Source organism: Lepidochelys kempii, chromosome 4 (genome assembly GCF_965140285.1).
Source record: "Lepidochelys kempii isolate rLepKem1 chromosome 4, rLepKem1.hap1, whole genome shotgun sequence".
Lineage (NCBI taxonomy): Eukaryota > Metazoa > Chordata > Testudines > Cheloniidae > Lepidochelys > Lepidochelys kempii.
Window position 1 is genome coordinate 112,447,448 of NC_136383.1, and position 17,615 is coordinate 112,465,062.

Genomic DNA, 17,615 nt, shown 5'->3' on the forward strand with positions numbered 1-17,615 from the left:
CACTTTATATCTGATCTTTCTATACTCATCCTCCAAGGAAACTTGCACAACACCTTCAAAAGGTGATCCTGGGAACATACATTCATAACTGCTAGGCACCAAAAACCACTGACTCAAAGGGGACATTGGTTTTATGGCTCATTACAACAATCTGTAACCCCCCACACCTCCTGCTACCTTTAATTGCCCAATTTTAACCCCTGATGCATAACAATCTATCACTCAGTTACCCACTTCAAGTGACCACCTACTGTGTGTTATCCCTTAGGAGTCAGTCAATCTGCCCCAATTTGTATTTAGCTCAGACACTCTGCTTCCTTCCCCAGTCCTGAAGAAGATCTCTCAAAAGCTTGTACCTTCCACCAACATAAGTTGGGCCAATAAAAGATAATTACATAAACTACTTTGGGTGGCCAAGAATTTTTCATGAGCATTATAATGAGTTTCTTGTATTACAAAAAAATTGCACAGTGAATTAGTTGCCAGATTCTCTTATTAGCTTTTCATTGTTTTGAATACAGAAGAGCTTGAATCCTGCTTGATCTAATCTTCTGGTGCTTCAATAGTTTTGCAGTTTCAAAATACAACACAATGAACTGAAACTGAAAGTTTACAACAAATCTACTTAGTCTCAAAGATACCATCAATTCCCCTACAAGCTATAATTTCGTTCATTTTAAGACTCTTACAATAAGGAAAATATTTTAGAGAAAACTTGATCTGTCAGCTGACTTTTCAGAAGCAATGTTTACAAGTGTTTCACACAGCCGAAGCATCAACAAAAAAAATGAGGAGTACTTGTGGCATCTTAGAGAATAACCAATGTATTTGGGCATAAGCTTTCGTGGGCTAAAACCCACTTCATCGGATGCATGTAGTGGAAAATACAGTAGGAAGATATATATACACACAGAGAACATGAAAAAATGGGTATTGCCATACCAACTGTAATGAGACCAATCAATTAAGGTGGGCTATTATCAGCAGGAAAAAAAAAAACTTTTGTAGTGATAATCAGGAGGGCTCATTTCAAACAGTTGAATACTCACCAGCAACCACACACCAAAAACACTAACCCAGGAACCTATCCTTGCAACAAAGCCCGTTGCCAACTCTGTCCACATATCTATTCAAAGGACACCATCACAGGACCTAATCACATCAGCCACACCATAAGAGGCTCATTCACCTGCACATCTACCAATGTGATGTAGGCCATCATGTGCCAACAATGCCCCTCTCCCATGTACATTGGCCAAACCAGACAATCTCTACGCAAAAGAATAAATGCACACAAATCATTTGTCAAGAATAACAACATTCAAAAACCAGTTGGGCACAAAAAGTGGGAGTGTGCTAATAAAGTTTGCAGATGATACAAAGCTGGGAGGTATTGCTAATTTAGAGAAGGACAGGGATACCCTACAGGAGGATCTGGATGACCTTGTAAACTGGAGTAATAGGAATAGGATGAAATTTAATAGTGAGAAGTGTAAGGTCATGCATTTAGGGATTAATAACAAGAATTTTAGTTATAAGCTAGGGACGCATCAACTAGAAGTAACGGAGGAGGAAAAGGACCTTGGAGTATTGGTTGATCATAGGATGACTATGAGCTGCCAATGTGATATGGCTGTGAAAAAAGCTAATGTTGTCTTGGGATGCATCAGGAGAGGTATTTCCAGTAGGGATAAGGAGGTTTTAGTACCGTTATATAAGGCACTGGTGAGACCTCACCTGGAATACTGTGTGCAGTTCTGGTCTCCCATGTTTAAGAAGGATGAATTCAAACTGGAACAGGTACAGAGAAGGGCTACTAGGATGATCAGAGGAATGGAAAACTTGTCTTATGAAAGGAGACTCAGGGAGCTTGGCTTGTTTAGCCTAACTAAAAGAAGGTTGAGGGGAGATATGATTGCTCTCTATAAATATATCAGAGGGATAAATACCAGAGAGGGAGAGGAATTATTTAAACTCAGTACTAATGTGGACACAAGAACAAATGGATATAAACTGGCCACTAGGAAATTTAGATTAGAAATTAGACGAAGGTTTCTAACCATCAGAGGAGTGAAGTTTTGGAATAGCCTTCCGAGGGAAGTAGTGGGGGCAAAAGATCTATCTTGCTTTAAGATTAAACTCGATAAGTTTATGGAGGAGATGGTATGATGGGATAACATGGTTTTGGTAATTAAATATTCATGGTAAATAGGCCCAATGGCCTGTGATGGGTTTTTAGATGGGGTAAGATCCAAGTTACCCGGGAAAGAATTTTCTGTAGTATCTGGCTGATGAATCTTGCCCATATGCTCAGGGTTTAGCTGATTGCCATATTTGGGGTCGGGAAGGAATTTTCCTCCAGGGCAGATTGGAAGGCCCTGGAGGTTTTTCGCCTTCCTCTGTAGCATGGGGCACGGGTCACTTGCTGGAGGATTCTCTGCTCCTTGAGGTCTTCAAACTACAATTTGAGGACTTCAATAGCACAGATATAGGTGTGAAGTCTTTTTTAGGAGTGGTGGGTGAAATTCTGTGGCCTGCATTGTGCAGGAGGTCAGACTAGATGATCATAATGGTCCCTTCTGACCTAAATATCTATGAATCTATGAAAACACTTCAACCTCTCTGGTCACTCAATTTCAGACCTATTGGTTAATCTAAGGTGCCACTAGTACTCCTTTTCTTTAGGCCTAAAAGTCTCAAATCTCCAACAAAAAAAAACAAACCCTTCAAAAACAAACAGACTCCAATGAGAAACTGCAGAACTGGAATTAATTTGCAAACTGGACACCATTAAATTAGGCTTGAATAAAGACCGGGAATGTATGGGTCATTACACAAACTAAAAACTATTTCCCCATGCTAATTTCCCCCCCATACAGACACTGTTATTCACACCTTCTTGTCAACTGTTTGAAATGAGCCATTCTGATTATCACTATAAAAGTTTTTTTTTTCCCCCTCCTGCTGATAATAGCCCACCTTAATTGATTGGTCTTGTTACAGTTGGTATGGTGACACCCATTTTTTCATGTTCTCTGTGTATATTATATCTCCCTACTGTATTTTCCACTGCATGCATCCGAAGAAGTGGGTTTTAGACCACTAAAGCTTATGCCCAAATAAATTTGTTAGACTAAGGTGCCACAAGTACTGCTCATTTTTGTTTTTGTTTTTTTTTGCTGATACAGACTAACACGGCTACCATTCTGAAACCTGTCATAGAAGCATTAATTATTCTAACCATCAGATGCAATATGTCACTGGAAGTCCTGTCGGTCAACTTAGCGCAAAGTAGTACACTAACAGAATACATTTTCAGGGGTTAAATTTTTCAATAGATCTAAAGTTAGGGGGACAGGACTTTATGCTTTCTAAGGCACCAATTTCACTACTAACTGAAAAAGCATATACAAGTTAGCCACTTCATTTTTACCTACCCCTTGGATTTCATGTATTTATTGATTCTAACAAACTCAACCCTATTTCTACTAATCTCTCTTTCATAGTTTGTTTACCTCTTAGTTTCCTCCAACTTCTCACATTTAAAAAGAATGTTTCGGTGTGGTCTTCCTGGCTGAAGAGATCTGAATGTTACTACTTCTAGAGTGGAGTTAAACAAGACCCTTTCTTCAGTCACTCATATAATACTGCTAGCATAATGTGCAACCTTACTTTGGAGGCAGTGTGCTGCCTGTCATATCACTAATGGTCCAGGAAGTGAAGGACCATATTTGATTCCCAAATAATACACAACTTCAAAACAAGGGCCTCTATTCCTTTCAATTTCTGATACGTTCCCACTAGCACCAGCAAAACTGGTAAGAACTGATGCTAGGAAAATGCTATGTACACCATCACATTTGCAATTTTGTCCTAGAATTCTCCAAATCATTTAAAAAATGGGTGGAAGAGATGTGGAGTTCTCATGTTATCATATATAATTTAAACCCTCTTTTTTCTAGAGCCATTTCAAATGAGTTAAAAGTACACTAAAATACAAAAATCCTTTCAGAAAACCTTATTCAAACAAATCTTGACGTTCTGAGGAAGCCTACCATGATCTGCTTCATAATAAAGCAAACATAAGATCATTGTCTTTTTCATTATATTAAGAATAAGATCTTTTGGTGAAGAGCAAGATTTTACAGTGAATTCAACTCTTGCTACACCAAAAACATTAATTTAAATGATTATTTTAAGCTAACCTTGTCCCATCTGTTTCATCCTCTTCCTAACCAGCTTAAAGCTCAAAAAGATCTTAGTTTCTATACACAAAATAATTAGTGACTTCCAATAAACCGTATGTATGTTTCTATTACATTCTGTTAAAGCTTGAATACAATGGGTGATTATCAATAAAGTGAAATGTCCAACTTACAAACAGTACATTTTTAGGAAAGTATTTCTATACATGTACATTGGTAGAGGGCTTCCCATCATAATCTTATCAGTTAAGCATATATTATAAAAACATCAAATGTATATCCTAAACTAGAAAAATAAAAATAATTGAAGACTTAAAGACATTAAGGATCCATAAAATAGCTTTTCAATACATACCGAGAAACTGCAACTGTAAAGCCTATGGCTCATTACAGTTTAGCTTTATGGAAATTGGACAGAAGGCTTACAAAAAAGTAGAAACAAAAAATTACCTCAGGAAGGAAAGTAGGTTACCACTACCCACACCACATAAAGTAGCTAACAAATGTAACATTTAGCAGATATCTAGGGGCAGTCATCCTGAGAACACCAAACATGTTTTCAAGTTAAGATCGCATTACTGCATATATTTACAGAAAAGGTCCAACAACAACATGACAGTTCTGCTACCCAACTATACAAGTCATTTTTGCTGAAATATTTACCTATGCAGACATATAGCATTCACTGCATCCACCCCCAAGTGGTCCAGGTTAAGAAAAGACTTTGAAACACTGGAAGCAATCCAGACAGACTACAAAGATGATTAAAGACTTGGCAGGATTGACGCATGAGGAAAGCCTAAAAAAAAAAAACCTATGTATGCATAGCGTGGTCAAAATAACTAAAAAGGACAACAAACTAGACATTTGGAGGGTCTCAGCATGAAGGGGGAAGTTGTTCAGGGGTTTAAAAAAATAACTAAGAATAGTTGTTTGAAACTGAGAAAAGCAAAATTTAGACCGATCATCATCAGGAAAAGTTTTCTAACCATCACCTATAAAATAGTCTTTCAAATGCGGCAGTAAAATCTAGTTATTTAAACCTGAAAAAGCTCATAATCTCAGAGAACAATTATGGTTTGGCAATGAGATCGGTTGGACAATATAAAACTTCTTTTATTGCTAACTCTTCGGTAACTAGAATTATAATGTATACACAAAAAGAAAAGAAGTACTTGTGGCACCTTAGAGACTAACAAATTTATTTGAGCATAAGCTTTCGTGAGCTATAGCTCACTTCATCGGTTGCATACATGCATTCATGCAGCCGATGAAGTGAGCTGTAGCTCACGAAAGCTTATGCTCAAATAAATTTGTTAGTCTCTAAGGTGCCACAAGTACTCCTTTTCCTTTTGCGAATACAGACTAACATGGCTGTTACTCTGAAACCTGTCATAATGTATACAGTATTGCTCCATTAGCCTGGTTGACAAACATTTTGCTGTGCAACAAAAGATAGCCCTTACATAAGTTCTTGCATATATGTTAATAAAACAAAGGATTTGGTTTAAATATATTCTTCCAATATTTTATAAACTGCGTAAGTTAAACAACATAGGTATTTTAGTTCAGCAAAAACTTGTTAATACATTTGTGGCTTTAAGTCTAACAGACTCGGTCCATTGATTTTGTTCAGTATTCTGAACATCTATATGCAAGTTTAAAATTAAAAATATTGTCCATTCAAAGGCCTTGATCCTGAAATTGACAGCTTGTAGGTGGACTGCTGCATCAAGCAGAGCTGCAGTGAAGGGTTCTCCTTACAGGGCAGCAGTCCATCTGCAAAAGATTGGGGCCTAAATGCACTAGGCCCAGGTAACTGATCTAAAGCGCAGTACAATCTGAATGAAGGCAACTTTTCTCAAAAAAAATAACTGCCTAAAGCTGGGCTCCTAAATCCATGTTTTAAACACCTAAATAAGCTACCTGAATTCTAAAAGTGCTGAAATTTTAACTCTCCCACAGACTTTCATGAGAGCTGCTAGGTGCTCAGCACTTTTAACATGGATTTTATCAAATATTATCGATTACAAATATTGAAAAACTGATATCTTGAGAATCCAAAATTAAGTTACTTGAACAAACTGATAAATTATTCTGTCTCTAGAATATTAAAACAATATTTTAATATCTGGTGTGAAGAACAACTCAAACTTAGCTGAAAACACCTGAAACTGTGCTTTATTTCACTGAATATTTGACATTTTAGACTCTGAATTAAAAAAAAAAAAAAAAAGACTGACAACCAAGGCAACCAGAAGAAGTATCTGCAGTTATTTAGGTTATATCTTACTGTACAGAATCCCAAATTACAGCAATAGGTTTCAGTAGTGAATAACACAGCTCAGCTTCAAGGACAACTGACACTCTATGCACAGTCCAAACAAACAGGAAGGACAAATCAATGTGAAAGACACCCAGACACGCAATGTATTTCCTGAACTCAAAGATACAGGAACAGAATTCAGATTCATTTTGGCAGAATGAAGTTTTATTTACATTTGTTCTTTCCAAGAGCATACAGACAAACACTATTGACCTTTTAAGAACAAGTACTACACTAGTTTAAAAAAATGTTTGTAAAAAGGTTTTTTAAGAGATTAGAAATAAAATAATGTACTATCGATATTCAGATAGAAAATTATAAACATGAAGGCCTTGTTTATATTTAAGTTTCTCTTTTTTAACTATACCAGTAAACAATACTTAAAGCTACAAAAACCCCAATGTAGAGGAGTTTTACTGGTATAGCTTATTCTGGTTTGTCAAAGTAAAATAAACTATGGCGGTATAATGTGCCTTATACCAGTATAACTGTATCTAGGCTAGGGCTTTTACCAGCATAATTTTGCCAGTGTAAGAGCAAAAAATTACACCCCTTAGAGCCATAGTTATGCCAGTAAAACTTAAGGTCTGGTCTACACTAAAATATTAGATCAACCTAACTACACTGCTCAGGGCCATGAAAGATTTCACACCCTGCACGACAGTTGGGTCGATCTAACCTCCACCACAGATGCAGCTAGGCTGATGGAAAAATTCTTTCATTGACCTAGCTACTGCCTCTTGGAGAGGTAGATTACCTACATCAATAGAAAGCCCTCTTCCATCAATCTAGGAAGTATCCACCCCACAGTGGCACAACTGCAGTACCATAGCTGTACTGCCGTAGTGCAGAGCAGGCCAAAAGGTGGGATTGTCAAAAGCGCTCAATGATGGCCTAACTTTACCACTGGAGTGTTACCTCTAAGGCTAATGTGAGTAGTTAGGCCAAAATTAAGCACTTTTCAAAATCCTATCTTAGCGATGCAATTCACCATTAGTGAATTCAACTTCACTGCAGTCAATGAAGTTCTATCCAGTTTGTGCACATAGGAAACTTATGCCTCAGTCTTATACTTAAAGAATACCAACAGTGAAAAAGTTTGGTCTTCATTCCCCTCCTTTTTGTAAGCTACATGATCAAAACATAACATTTTAATAGTCATTAATATATACTGTTAACTGAACAGATACTCAATACCAAGCAATATTATGTATTAGAAATATCATCAACTCCCTGACCTTGTGTACACTGGAGACATGCTCTTATCTCAGCCACCAGTGTAGCTGCACCAGTGGAGACTCTGAGAATAAAGCAAAGTTTCAGATAAGGAATAAGTTGCAACTGTTCAAATTGTGACTTATCTGGTCTACGCTAGTGGTTTGCACAAGTGCAGCTACATGGGCTACGGCACACCGATGGCTACAATTATAGCAAGTCTCCACTGTAAACAAGGCCTGAAAATTCTTTACAAAAGTGACTTCCAACCTGTGATCCACTAGTGGTCTGCAATGAGCGAGCAAATCTCATGGTGCTGGCTCATAATCATGTTTATATCTAAAAGCAAGATGTAAACATGTATTTTAACTATTTCTATATAAACTATTTTAGTAGTTGCGACACGGTGTTGTGATCACAAATAGTAGTGAAAAAGGTCTGCAAATTGTAAATGCGGGAGAACATGGGCAACAAGAGTCTTTACTAAGATTGAGAAACATTGGTTAGGAGGACTACAGGCAGGTTTTATACGTCTGTTCAATATAGTTACGTTTAGCAGATGGCATAAATTTAGTAATATAAAAGCACTGATTCAGCATCTGCTAAAACTGATACTGTATCTTTAAGAATCATCAACCTGAATACCTCAACCTTTTATGGAACGAGGCAAGCACAGTACAAATTAAGTAGACTGATATTTGACTGTGTCACAACTGCCAGCACAAGCCTAGATAGCATCACCATCACCAGTTCTAACTAAACTGAAGTTCAGCTTCTTTTTAACCATTTCATTATGATGCCTAAAATCCATGCATCAGACAACGTAGTGGGGAAGTGACCCCATGTAGGGCAGAATTTAATAAAAATTGAAAATTATGAACACAGTAATTCAATGCATCTTAATAAGGATATAGAAAACATCTATTTAATGTTTCTGCAATAAAAGTGGTTAACACTGAAAGAGTTCAGATCACACTCTGTCCTTTGACTATTCTTATAAAAGCAAACAAGTGAGATTTAAACACTAGTTTATTACTGGACAAAACAAAATTCTTTGTCTATCATAAAGCAGTTCAGCAGCCAGTTCAATTGTAGGTGCTGTATTTAAGTACGTCTATAATTCTGCTTTGAAGTTATGAACACCAAGAACAAAAACATCAGCACAAATTATTATAAATATGGTTGAACTTCAGACACTTTTCTCTACTCTGCTACCTATGATTGTTTAAGTTAATAGAAGTTTTATTAGCTTTCTATATGCTATGAGTAAAGACAAACAAACAAACTTTGTTTAGATCTGAAAACAAGCTGCTTTATATTAGAGGACTTCCTCTAATAGTTTCAGTAAGCTATACATATACACATATACACACACACACACACACTTATTAGACATATTGAATTATATTTGAAGTATATGCAAGTTTGTTGTGCTTGGCAGGATACGCACTCTAACATATTGTGGCAATGCTGTTCAAACAGATCAATACAACACTAATATTCCTAACCCAAATCATGAAATTGATTATTTTACAGGTGTCTACTTCAGAATGGGGTTTTTAAAGATATTTCCACTGCAGAGCACCAGCTATCTCAAGCTGGCAACTTTAAACTCTATCTTTAATGAGTCAAGTTGTAGTTTGGTATAGAAGTGGCATCCTTTCCATCATCCCACCCAAACAAGCTACAAGAAAATTATACAAACCCTGCTGTTTAAGCCCAGTCAGCAAGCCTATTCAATGAGATAGGACTTTAGAGGATGATAGCAGGATTTCCCATAAAAGAAATGCATTATTGGATGCAATCCCAGCAAACTTCAGAAGCATATGAAATCAATAGTGACACTAAGTCCAGTATTGTAACTATCAGGCCCCATTTGTAAGTAGAGGTATATGGCTTGTTGAGCCAATAGGAAATCCACTCACCGCCAAAATGACAAAAACCAGGAGATCTATGTAAAAATCCCAGACTGAATTTTTTGCTATTATCACAGCTACACTAAAATTAATCTGCTTTTTGACACAAATGCAACTGTTCAAAGTTGAGAGATCAAAATTGTGACAAAATAAGACCTAGTTTAGAATAAATACATTCTAAATAAAAGAGCATGACAGTCCTATGCAGGGAATAACAAGTATTGTAACTACTCTTTCCTGCAGGTTACCTTATTTTGTTAATATACTAGCCCAAATTACAAGCCCAAGTCAAGACAAAGTACTAAAGTTAAAGAAGACCTAAAGAAGGTGTAAAATAGAGAATTATTCTTAAAGTAATCTGCTGCTTACTTGGAATGGCTAGTTTCTAAAGTAGAAGGATTATCTTAAATGTAGATTCCTTGAAACAAAAAAGTAAATGCATAAGCTGCTATATCACCAACTGAGGTTGGAGCCTGATAGCAAGCGACAGTCCTTGCCCCCAAGAATTTACAAACTAACTAGACAAGACCTGACAGAGGCTCAAGAAAAAAAATATCTCCATTTTACAGACAGGAACCTGAGGCATAGAGATTAGATGACTGGCCTAAAGATACATAGGAAGTCTGATGCAAAAATTGAACCCAGATCCCCTCAGTCCAAGACCATTCTTCCTCTTCGCATTTAACATCTCTAAATCAAAGGGCTTCTATGGTCCAGTCATTAAATAACTATGGACATCCCTCAAGAAGCTGCCAATAGGGGAAAACTAAAACCCATATACAGAGTGGCATTGGCAAGGATGCTAATAAGATGAAAAGGTGAATTTAAAAAAAAAGAGTTGGAGCTGTCCACAAATACAGTATAAAAAGGCTTGTCCACAAGAACAGTTTGATAAGATCTAAAATTAATCTACATTAAAAACTAAGGGATAAAAGCAGCCCAGATTTAAAAGGAGCCTTGAGTGTTTTAAATTGACAAATGTTAAAAATGCTCTCTGATAGTTTAAAAAGCATTTCTGCTCCCTTGTTGCTGTGCAAGAGTTGTTTCAGTTTCCTCCTTTTTTCCTCATGTAGTCAGTAAGCAATAATTCTGGCTACTGCTGGCATTTTATATAAACTGGAAAATATTTTGGTTAATTGTCACTTTCAATACACTTGTAACAACAGAAGGTACAACTTTTTCACAAAAATCACCATGAACGTTGTCAGTATCACTTAATATGTTAAACAGATCTATTTGCAATGCTAGACAAAATTAAAGACAAATATTAAGATGTTTCCAGTTACATACCATTCTTACCTGTAAGGGTAAGAGAGTATTACTGTTGTTGTCAGTTCGGAAAACATTATCTTCAATCCATGATTTTGGTGTCAGCGATGGAGTAGAGCGAGTAAATTTAGGGGGAGCTATGACATTACCAGAAAAGGGCTTCTTCAAAGGAGAAATTTGGTTCATAGTTCCTGGAATTCCCATGTTTCCAGTTCTACGATGGTCTCTGCCATGCATTCCTCCCCAGGACATATTTCCTGTGCTCCAGCCACTACTCTGATGGTTGCTCCAGGGCGACTGCTTCAGAAGAGGCTAAAAAAAAAAGATTTGATTAGTTTTTTTTTTGGGAAACATTCCTAGTTTGCTTGTTACCTCAAAAAACGCTCAGATGGCTTTTGTAAAGAGTACAAAAACTGGGAGTTCCCATTTGCCTATAAACTGACATCCATGGCAAAGGAGAAAACTGAATACAAGTAACCATAAAACAAGACTGCTTTACCAAAATGACTGATCTGCAAAAATGATAAATTAGGATTTTCAGTCATTTCTTGGTAGAACATTCCTACAGTTATTTAAATACAATAAAAGCTGCCACACTTTCATTACATAACTAATCTGTCACATAGGCAGGCCCCTTTGATATGTCTCTGTAGACTAGCATTAGATGGTTTCATGAAGGTCACTTGTTTGGTTTTTTTTGTGAGTAAAGGAGAAAGTAGTGAGTAGCAGGATAAAAAAAATTCATAGGTCATTCTAAAATATTACATAAAGAGGAAAAGGTTTTCAAGTAACAAAGACAAAGACTGATTATCCCACAGACTATCTGGATAACCCAAAATTATTTGTTCAAAGTAACTATCCTGGATGTGTATCTAAAAATATAAATGTATTATAATAGCCTTTAAAGGCTACAGCTTGAACTTCTGGTCTAACAAACTAGACCAGATCCTCAGCTGGTGTAAACTGGCATAGCTGTGCAGAAGTCAGCGAACCAAAAAAGTGTTTTGCCCCGCCTGAGGAATCTGGCTTTTTGATTATTTCAGAAAGGGATTGTTTTGATATCCAATGGACTTACTGCTATTATACAAAATAAAATTTACATATTCAGACTAACCCCAGAGAAAAAATGTAAAGATCTTTTCAGGATGAAAATGGGTAAAACACTACTGCTGCCTTCAATACATAATAATCTATTCTAAAAACCAATGTGTGAACTGAAATGGTTGTCATACTACTAAGAGGTGGACCCATTGAACTGTGGTGATAATAAAGAGCTGTGTTTGTCCAGTTAGCAAAATAAAAGTATTTAAAACTTGACTGTTCTTGGAAAGGATTTTTTTAGACACTTTTTGATGAAATAGAGGGTCTATAAATCCAATTCCAATCTGAAATCCAAATGTAACACCTCTATCTCAAAGATAATGTACTTCTAATGACAAATACTGAAAAAGGTTAAATATGATGAGTACTGATGGACCTGTACAGACATAAAAATTAAAAATAATCCTGAAAGTATGTTAAAGCCATTGTGGTCAGATACTCAGACAGATAGATACCCCTGTTCTATATAATTATAGATAATTATGTTGTAAAACTTGAATGCTTTGTGTTGGAATTTTGGGAGAGGCAGGCACTCTATTGAGAAACAAACTTTGGAGATAATGTCAAGTGTGAAAACAGGTCTTTAATCTTGCTAACTATGCTTTCACATCACTGTTTTAGGTTTACTACCTACAACTGACATAAAGTCATAACTGGATTATGGCCAGGGAAGTGAGAGGTGAAAAGATTTCCTCACAAATTTTAATGGTAGAGAGAGCTGCTGTCTTATCTCTTAATTGCTTTGGAATTTGTTTAAAAACAGAGCAAACTAAGTGATAAGATTCATGTTAAAAACATGTTCACCACAGATGAACATATAAACAATATACATTTTCTCATAATACAATTTTTGAATGCCAATGACCAAAAAAATAAACACTACTTCATATAATCCCAATCTTACCTACCTGGTAAAATGCCACACGGTTTAATACTAGAATTAAGCAGAAATTAATCTGACTATGGGGCCTATATGGTACACTCAGCCATGAAGGGCCTAAAAAACCTTAACATGGTGCAAATGTCACACACTATGTATGATATGTTAACTGGAGAGAGCAGAACAGCTCCATGGAACAAAATATGACACGTTATCTTATTCTCAACATACAGAACCAGGAAGAAAAGCAACCTTTTTAGCCAATAGGAGATGAGGATTCCATGCCACCCATTAAACTAGTAGGTGCTGTAGGCAGGAGAATTGGGACAATCTGAAATACAGTAGTGAAGCTGCTGTTTGCCTACATCGCCACATACACAAGTAACTCTAAATAAAAGTTATTCATCTTGGCAGTTCTCAGATTAATCAAAAAGCTCACTTAACACCAAACCTGCCTATGCAAGTCAATTTATATGTTCTCAATTTTAAAGTATATTTAAAAAGCAGGGAGGCTCATAGGTCAACAAACATGTTTTCTGGAGGGAAACCTGTCCCTTTTCACATTGAAATTGTGACCTTTTCACTAGTGGTATCAGATGCAATTACAAACAAAACTAACCAAAAAACTGTTGACAGCTAAGGAAAGGACGCCTGTAGACGGCAGCTATAACAACCCAGTAAGTACCGATCAAAGTCTGGGGGACATAACTGACACTAAGAATCAATGGGCCTGTCGTATTACTTAATCCGCTTTTTTCTCACCTGACACCTACAGAGCAGAAGAGGCAGAGGGTCGGGAAGAAAGGGGCAGTCAACAGAACTCTAACCCGAACCGAATTAATTTACACCTCTTCCCGCCCCGGCCGGAGGAACGGGGTCCAGATCCCCTCCGCCCACCGAGAGAGCTCTGCAGCGCAGGGAGCGGGAGAGAGCTGGAGAGAAACGGGGCCGAGGCCCCCCGCTCCGCCAAAGGGCGCTCGCTGCAGTACCGAGACCGAGCCTGGGCTGTGGGAGCCCCGCCCTGCTTCCACCAACCGGCTCTAGCCGTGCTGTCCCTGCCGCCGGGTAACTTCAGCCGGGGGCCTCAAATAAAACCTCCGCTGCTTTCACCGCTCGGGGCGGGGGGGAGGTCCCGGTCCCCGTCCCCCCCGCCCCACTCCCAGGGTCCGAGTGGCTTCCCCAGCGCTCTCCCCCATGCGGAGGGACTCCCCGCTGCCGGCCGCCCCGAAGCTCCCGGGCCCCGCACCTGGTGGTGGTTGTAGGAGTTCCTCTGCTGCAGGAAGGCGGCCGCGGCCGCCGCCGCCTGGTGTTGGTGCTGGAGCTGGGGGCTCACAGGGGATCTCCGGTTCTGCTGCTGCTGCTGCTGCGGTAAATTCATCGGCGGCGGCGGGGCGGCGGCCGAGAAGGGGCTGCTGAAGGGCCCGGCGCAGGGGTTGTGAGGCGACACCGGCGAGAAGCTCTGGAAGAAAGCGGGGTTGATCGAAGACGGGATCCCCGGGTAGAAGCTGGTCTCGGAGTCCGGGCTCGGCGGAGGCATCGCGCTGATCTGGCTCCCGCCGCCGCCGCCGCTGCTGCTGGAGACCGGAGGCTGCTGCGTTTGCGGCGGAGGTGGCGACGAGGTCTGCACCGACCAAGGGGTGCCGAAGCCGGGCAGCGGCGGCGGAGGAGGGGAAGCCGCCGAGGAGGAGCCGCCCCCGCTCTGGTGATGGGGGCTGGGGATCTCCGAGCTCTGCAGGCTGCTGAAGCCGGAGCCGAGCCCGCCGGGCAAGAGGGTCCCGGGGCTGCCCAGCAAGTGGCTGTTCGGGGGGGACTCCATGGGGGGCAACTGGGCTGTAGCCTGCAGGTGAGGAGGAGACGGAGGCGGATTCACACAGGAGGAGACAACCACCCCCACATTGGGGTCCGCTGCTGCCTGTGCCCCCGGGCAGGAAGGGGGGAGCCGCTCTAAGCCCCCCCTCTCTGCGCCGCCCTTCTGCTCGGCTGGGCTGAGCGGCTGGTAGGGCGGATAGTCCCCTGTCTGCGGCTGCTCCGGGGGGTGAGCGCTGAGGAGCTGGCGCGGCTGCCTGTGCTCCTGGTACTTGTCAGCGGGGTGGCTGAAGTGCTGCTGCTGAAGGGGGTGGCGATGATAGTCGGGGTGGTGGTGGTGGTGGTTAGTCAGGGGGTGGCTGCTGCCGAGCTGGGCTGGGCTGCTGAGCTGCTGCTGCTTGAACTCTTTCCTCTTCTGGCTCAGCTGAGGAGCGGGCGGTGGCGGCTGCTGCTTGTTTAAATCCTGGTGGTGGGGGCTGAGACTGGGTTTAAAGTCAGAGGAGGGGTGGCTGAGAGGGGGGTGTCCTGCTGCGGGGCCGCTGCCCAGCCTCTCGCTCCCTGGCTGCTGCTGTGTCACCCCCAGGAGCAGCTCATCCTGCATGTTTTGATGCTACGCAGCAGCCGCCGCCGACAGCAACAGAGAGGGCGGTGGCGACACACCGGACACGCTGCTGAGGGAGGAACCGGTTCGGGTGGGTGAGGAGGGGCAGGACGGAGTGAGGCGCTGCTGCTGCCAGGGAGGAGAAGGACTCGTGTAGGCAGCGCCTCCTACACCAAGCCGTAGATGGGGGCTGCTGCTGCCAGTCGTTGTAGGCAGTGGCTTAAAGATCTGCGAGCCCCGCGTTCAAGAAAGCCCCTTACCCACACCGACCCCGGGTAGGGGTAAATACCCACCCTTGCAGGGGGAAGGAACAACCCTGCATCTGACAAGCCACTTTATGGGGTAAAAAACCCCTCCCGTGATTAAAAAAAAATCCTCTACCTCCAGCATAAAATCCCTCTTTCCCAACCACAATAATCGCCACTGTGGGGTAAACTTTCCCACATTATATACTCCCCCTCATCGGGTTAAAAGAGCCTCAAACTAAATCCCTATAGTCTAGTCCTTCGCCTCTAACAATCCTGCATATAATAATCAGCAGCACCCCGAACGGTCACCCGCCACTCTCTATAATCCCCGGGGCGGGGCGGGGACGGGGGGGGTCCCTAGCTTGGGCACTGAGTGAAGAGAGGCTGTCACCGTCCTCTCTTACATGTCCATCAAATAGGCCTGTTTCTGAGGCTGGGTACAGCTCTTCCCCGCCCCTTATCCTTCTCCCCCACTCCCAGTACCGGTTCCTAGCCGGCTGCACCACCCTTAAGAACTCCGGAACGTTCGTCACGATCCCGTCACAATCCCCACCTTCTGGCGGGTGGACCTCATTAATAAATCATGAGTCCCGCCCCCTTATTACTAATTCATGAGCGCACGCTACTAGTCTTCGTTAATCATTAATCGCCGGCTCCACTGAGGGTTCGGTACCGTCGTGCCGGCTGCTCTCGCGCTGCTCCAACTGCCAGAGCGCGAGAACGGGCAGGCCCGGGCGGGCGACGGCACCAACCAAAAGGGCGGGCGTTACCACTTCAATAAGGGGTAGATAAATGCGATCCCTCCCCCACATTGTAATTCACTGTATACCTGCCTGCTTCTTTAACCAAGAACATATCTATTTGTGTGGGCCGCAGATGTACACTTGAATACAGCTCCTTAAAGAAACTATTTTGCCGGAGGGGAACAAAACGCGAGATGATTTCCCCCGGCCAGGGTGGGAGAGGCTGAAAAATGGTTTCTTCCACTGCCGTGGATTCTGCCAGGGACTGTTTCTCCGGCTCTGGAAGGAGAGAACTGTCGTCACTGCTCTCGCCTCCCAGACCCCTCCTACCGAGCTTATTTGCATTGACGCAGCCGCCTGCTGTAGGAGGGGCAAGGACGCAAGCGCCGCTGGGCGTGGGAAAAATGAAGCCGGTTGGGAGGAGAGAGACGTGGAGGTGGGTGGGGCAACGCTGCGGGGAGGGAGCCCAGCCTGGGAAGCGTGACGCTCTGCTCGCCCCCGCTCTTGTGGGCCTTGTGCAAAGCCTCGCTACGGCTGCCAGTGCCCTAGGGTGCCCCCGCCCCTCAGTCCTTGCTTTCGGGCAGCTTGTCTCTGCCGTCCCTGCACTCGTCCAGTCTCTGGTGGCCACCGACGGCTCAGCCTCATCAGCGCGTGAGCTTCCTGGGCTGGCTCCTTGCAGGCGGGCGCTGGGCCCCTGGGGCCTATTCAGAATGAGCCCAGTTAGCCTACGGTGGCTTTAAAGCAGTGGTGAGCAGGAGATTGGGAGGCCACCAGAAGCTAGGGTGACCAGAGAGCAAGTGTGAAAAATTGGGGTGGGGGGATAAAAGGTACCAATGTAAGAAAAAGCCTCAAGTATCGGGACTGTCCCTATAAAATCAAGACATCTGGTCACTCTACCAGAAGCTTTTGGCTGTGACCCCGATTCCTCCTTGTAATGATCTAGGGGTTCATTAAATAACAAATCAGTGAATGAGAAGAGACTAAAACTTTAATCAAAATAACCAGAGAGCATCTCTGGTGAACTGCTGCCCACAGGCATCCAGTGTTCCCAACGCCTGCTTCCCCCACTCTCCAAATTCCTATGTTCATAATACTGCCCCTTATGAGGGAGTGTCTAATTACAATCTTCTACAAACATCTCTCTATGTCTTCCCTCTTAAAGAAAAAAATTGACTTTTTTATACATACATATATATATATATATATATATATATAAACAGCTAACAGCTATCTAATAGCACATGCATTCAATTTTCAACCCCTGTAGTACATTGCCATAAACCTAATGTGTCAACTCTCTAGAGA

The 17,615-nt window shown here is 41.8% G+C and overlaps 1 protein-coding gene across 6 annotated transcripts in view; it reads right to left on the minus strand.

The window, feature by feature from the left end:
• Positions 1–16,070, minus strand: part of CPEB2 (cytoplasmic polyadenylation element binding protein 2) — a 92,228-nt gene extending 76,158 nt beyond the window's left edge. For 2 of the 6 annotated variants that reach the window (XM_073342482.2, XM_073342478.2), the window contains exons 1-2: positions 14,159–16,069; positions 10,953–11,243 (exon numbers count right to left, since the gene is read on the minus strand). In XM_073342482.2, the coding sequence (XP_073198583.2) occupies positions 10,953–11,243; positions 14,159–15,319 (1,452 nt within the window). In that variant the 5' untranslated portion in view covers positions 15,320–16,069. Of the gene's footprint in view, positions 1–10,952; positions 11,244–14,158 lie in introns of all 6 variants that reach the window. The other 4 variants (XM_073342481.2, XM_073342479.2, XM_073342480.2 and 1 more) reach the window with 3 other exon arrangements.
• Positions 16,071–17,615: the final 1,545 nt, after the last annotated feature.